The sequence below is a fragment of the Salvelinus namaycush genome, chromosome 39 (assembly GCF_016432855.1).
Source record: "Salvelinus namaycush isolate Seneca chromosome 39, SaNama_1.0, whole genome shotgun sequence".
NCBI lineage: Eukaryota > Metazoa > Chordata > Actinopteri > Salmoniformes > Salmonidae > Salvelinus > Salvelinus namaycush.
The window spans coordinates 16699427-16704694 of NC_052345.1; the positions used below are offsets into that span (position 1 = coordinate 16699427).

At 38.4% G+C, this 5268-nt stretch overlaps 1 protein-coding gene across 1 annotated transcript; it reads right to left on the reverse strand.

The window, feature by feature from the left end:
- Positions 1 to 3901: 3901 nt before the first annotated feature.
- On the reverse strand, positions 3902 to 4825 carry LOC120032732 (myeloid-associated differentiation marker-like). Its single transcript, XM_038978922.1, has one exon. The coding sequence runs from the start codon at positions 4823 to 4825 to the stop codon at positions 3902 to 3904; it is 924 nt and encodes a 307-aa protein (XP_038834850.1).
- Positions 4826 to 5268: the final 443 nt, after the last annotated feature.

Here is a 5268-nt window from a genome sequence, read left to right on the forward strand (position 1 = left end):
AGTGAAAAAAAAACCCATTAACGTCTTCCAAGGCTAGAGTAATCAAAGTCGATAAGTAGGATTGTCAACCCGAACCCGTTCGGGGATTGATTATATAGAAGTTTTTCGGATTGTTTTAATTATTATTTTAGGACTATAAAATGGACTTGAAATAAATGTCACAGATAAAAAGGTTACGAAAAATTTGCAATGAAAATGACATAGGCCTTTATAGGTTAGAACTGGAGCACAGTTGGCGCACACAGATACACTTTGTAACTTTTGTCTCTGGGTCTTTCCACTGTGGATTGTCTCATAATACTACAAAAAATAAGCAATAATTGTTCTTGACTATCTAGCCATCAAATACACTAACACGCACACTAAATGCTTGAAATGATGCATCATTTAGTTTCTTGATTTAAAAGAGTAGATTATTATTTGTGTCATTGAATCGATTGGATTCATCAGAAAAATATACATAACTTTTGTGGGAATTGCTTGTTCTTATATAATATAATGGGATTTTATCTTTTTTTTTTTGTTAAACCTGCTGCTGGTCCTGACGTTGATGCGGTATTGAATATTATCAAGATCATGATGTAATTTAATCACAGTTGGATTTTTTTCACCTCCCCATTTTATGACTTTCACACAGCTTCAGATCGTCCTTGGTTGAGAAAAGTGCAATTAGTTTGAAGTTGAATTATTTGAATTAAAGCCTTGTATGGTAATGAAAGCATCGCCATCTAGTGTTAATGACTTATAACTGTTGCTACTCCCCCAATACATTTGGGACATGTTTGTATCCACTACAGAAAATCATCTCCGGAATCTAGCTACATTACATTTAATGCATATGTTTACTTTATACAAATTACATTTAGACTATGTTTAGATTCGTCACAGACTCTATTCAAACTCTTATAGAATACTAAGCAATACCAAAAATAAACAAAGAGTGTTGAGAAAACTCTGCACCATACCTTGCTTGTTCAAGATGTCTAATCAATTCAATCACTTCCTTCCTAACTCTGTGTCTTTCATCTCTCAAAGACAGAACCACAAGCAAGACAAGTTACAAACTCAAAGTATTCTAAATTAAATCACTAAGCCCCTTGCATGCAGACAAGATGAAAGAGAATTCTGCCTAGATAGAAACATGGCAGTTGGCACACTATCTGAAATCTGCAGTGTGATGACGTTTGTCTGCCTACCAACTCCCCAGTGGGGTTATGGTAATGAGTTGTGACACAGAATAAATGTAATGTTAGTCTTTTGTTTTCATTTATTCCCTTAATAAGTCCTCACTGCTTCTCAAGTCTGTCAAGCCCCACTCACTGTTATTGAAATATTACTTTACTCTTCAACTGTAGTCTTCTTATGTATATGTGTATGTCTCAGGATCAGTTCAATCTTTTTGTATTATGTCAGTTTCAATAGATTAAAATGATTGATTATTTCAAATTCATTTTACAAATCTAAGAATATAAAAATAGTTTACCAAGTTACCAATTACTTCACACTGGAAGAAGTTGAGCTAGAGTAAAGCTACACCGAGTATACAAATATACACCGAGTATACAAATATACACCGAGTATACAAATATACACAGAGTATACAAATATACACTGAGTATACAAATATACACAGAGTATACAAATATACAAATATACACTGAGTATACAAAACATTAGGAACACCATCCTAATATTGAGTTATTCTTTTTATTTTTTAGCTATATATTTTTTTAAATGTAGGAAATGTAGTGGGCAGTTGGCTTGTTTCACGAAATGAGTACCTTTTGATATTTTAAGAAGAAATTGTGCACCAATATTACATTTTAAAACCCCCTTATTTTCAATGAAGTGTCCTTTAATATAGACCACATGGAGAATTCAATCAATCAGAATTTTTTATTTCAATAAAGATTTGCTCAAGTGCCAAAATCCAGCATTTTCAAATATCCCTCCATGCATCCTCTGTGACTTCCAGGAAGTTTGTAACCCACTTAACCCCAAAATATATCCAAGTATTCACCATCATTGTAAAGCCTTAGTCATTTTGTTGCTTTGACAGTTATTTCTGAAGATTGTTATTTATTTCATGTGATTAGTGATTCGTTTTAAGGAATCTGTGCCTCATTTTAAGGTCAACCTTGTTACATGAACTGAACTCTTGTTTTAATATGGTAAAACTATTCAGTTAAAATATTTTTTGACTAAAAGAAACATTGAACATCTAATAGTGTTAAAGCAGGGTTGTAGCATGTAATCTGAATACAAAAAAAATAACTGTAATCGGTTAGCTGCCAGCAAAAAGATTGTAATCAGATAACAGATACTTTTGAAAGACTAGATGATCATTTTTTTGATTACTTTTAAATTCAGAATGGGTGTTTGCAGGAAAAAAAATACGTTATGACACCTTTCTGTTTTCTCAATGACATTCATTTCAGCATTGAAAAAAGGTGCAAGTTAATTGCTGCTTTGTGAGGTAGGAATTTACCAGTTGGATGCATTCATGTACTTAAAACACTGATTGGCTAATGGCCAACAAGCTGTGTAAACTAATACACTAAAAGTACAGCTATCATGCTTGTAAACATATTATAGTGTTCAAAACCATATGAATAGATAGCTTTTTTATAAATATTGTTTTGTTAATTAACTGCAGAAAATGCTGATATCAAGGTAATTTCTTTAGTCGGTGACGTCAGAAGTCAGCATGTGAAAGAAGTGGCAGCTCAGGATGATAGACGAGTTTCCCACTAGTAATGACCAGTTGGAGGGTCGTTCAAGTTGGTTTTTCCCAGTCGTATGTGGTAAATTCGCACTTCTCACTTGGTTACAAACGCAGCATAACTTCGTTCCACCTGAGCGAGTGATGACACACAAAATACATTTGATGGATCCATTTTGTCTTCTTCTAATGCCTCTTAAGAGGAAAGTAATCCAAAAGTAACTGAAAGTAATCAAATTATGTTACTGAGTGAAGGTAATCCATAAATTACTTTACTGATTAGAATTTTGGACAGGTAACTAATAACTGACGGATTACATTTAGAATGTGACCTATTCAATCCTCTGGAAAAGCAGGTGGGCTGGTTCCACTCTTTTTGGCTTTTTCCTGGTGTTTTGTGATGGATAATTGAGTGGGTCGAGCATAACACGTCAACCCTGTAACTCATAGATAGGCTACAAATGTTTTAAAACGTACATTTTTTTGAATGACGGTTGTGTTCAATTGCACTACTTGTTGTACACAACAAGCTTCCATTCCACTTGTCACAGGGGGATTCATGGCTGATTTAAGATGAAATCGTTAACCCTGTTACAGTCAAGCCTGTTACAGTCAACCCTGTTACTTTATTTGGCACTTAATAAGCACTTACTATAATCATTTTTATTTATTTAACCTTTTGAGATAGGAAAACTTGTTTTTTATTAAGTTGAACATGTGCTTTTTCTGATAGAATGTTAAAATTAGTTGAAATCAAACAGGTTTTTTCACCAAGTTAAACAATCTCAAAAGGCACCAAATTGGTGGAACTACCCAGTTGCAGAAAAAGCTACACCACTACATGGCAAACAAGTAATTGACCACTGAAAACACTACAAATATTTGAATTTAGTTAAACTACCACCAAGCTACTGCAAAATGTAGTTAAATTACTAGTTGAATTACATGTACTGGAACTAATCCCCAAAACCGTGCACATGATATCGTACATGAAAATATCTATGACATTTGTTTTTCATTTTCAAGGCTCCAATCAATATAAAATTGACATCAACAGAACTTAATATTTCATGGACTTTGGCAATGTGTCCCCTTCTCCTATAATACACAATGACTTTGTTCATATCCATAATGTACATGTTATATGTTCTGAAGGACAACTATCCAGGCTTGTCTTTTTCAGGCATGACTCCTATCCCGCAGCAGTTTGATAGAGAAGGCCAGGTCCACAGTGTAAGCTAGCAGAGTAATGCTGGTCATCACCGCTTCCATGACAACAATGGTGGGCCCAGTTTTCCTGTCTGTGAAGTCTTGGCCGGAGTTTTGTAGCTCCAGGACTCTGGTAAAACACAGTACGGTGGCGACCACATAGAGAAGCACCCCTGTCAGACTGAAGCTTGCCAGCAGGCGGTCAAAGGGCAGAGGGCATCGCCCAGCACAGTCCCCTAGAACCACCATCACTGTACCCAGGGACATTAGGAGACAGAGGGCATACACCACCCCAGACACCCATAGCTGCCAACCCACAGCTGCCAACCCTACCCCAGCTCCTTTTACCAAAGCTCCACGGACCTGCTCCACCACCAGGACGATCATCTCACATCCTCCCCAGAGCTGGAGCACCTTGAGCAGGCCGGGTACGCTGGCCATGTAGCCCTTCTGGTCCTGGGTCTGGGTGCGGATGAGGTAGGCCTCGGTTGCATAGGCCAGGAAGGTGAGACACGATGCCAAGGTGGCGGCGATAGGACGGGGCCAGACACCTTCATGACCCATGACCGCCCAAGGAAAGGTGACCGAGGCGCTGAAGGTCATGAGGGCGGCGAGAGCCGCCACGGTCACGGTCAGATTCTTCCAGGAGATGGGGACCAGGCTGTGGAACTGGATGATGTTGACCACGTGTATTAGGAAGGTGAGGATGAAGAAGAGGCACCAGGTGAACATGCAGAGGATCCTGAAGGAGGGCTGGTGGATGTCAGAGGTCAGCTCCGAGGGAACCAGGGAGGCTACCAGGCTGAAGGTGAGGCAACCGGACAGGAGAGCCCACATACGCACCAGCGACAGAGGGCTGGTCAGATCACTGGCCTCCAGTACAATTACAGGCATGGTGTTGGTTCCCAAACAAAGTCCAAAACGGGAAAGTCCAAAAGGCTGTAGACAGAGATTTATAATGTTGTAACAGGCTTTGCTGTAGAGCAGCAAAGAGGTGTCTTGCTTCCAATAATACTTCTTTAAACCTCAGTTTGGACAAGATCAATTTCAAGTTGTAACGTCTATTTCGGTTAAAACAAAAATTTGCTTCCACCTTCCGAAAGGATGTCAACAACCTTAACCAGGAGAATGTACTGCACCCGGATAGAGTCAACTCACAAAAACATTTCCCACCAACTGAGAAAAAGAACGCCGTCTTGTTGAGCTCTTTCAGTCAGATGACAAAGCCTCTTGAACATTTCTAATTTCTGCTAACTCCAAATCCAGGAAAGAACCCTCCAGAACTAGAATATGGTAGGCCCAAAATGAAAGGCCCCAAAAATCACTTAAACCGACAG

Bases quoted from the DNA above. Each gene is read 5' to 3' on its own strand.
- LOC120032732 (XM_038978922.1), bottom strand. From the start codon at position 4,825: ATGCCTGTAATTGTACTGGAGGCCAGTGATCTGACCAGCCCTCTGTCG.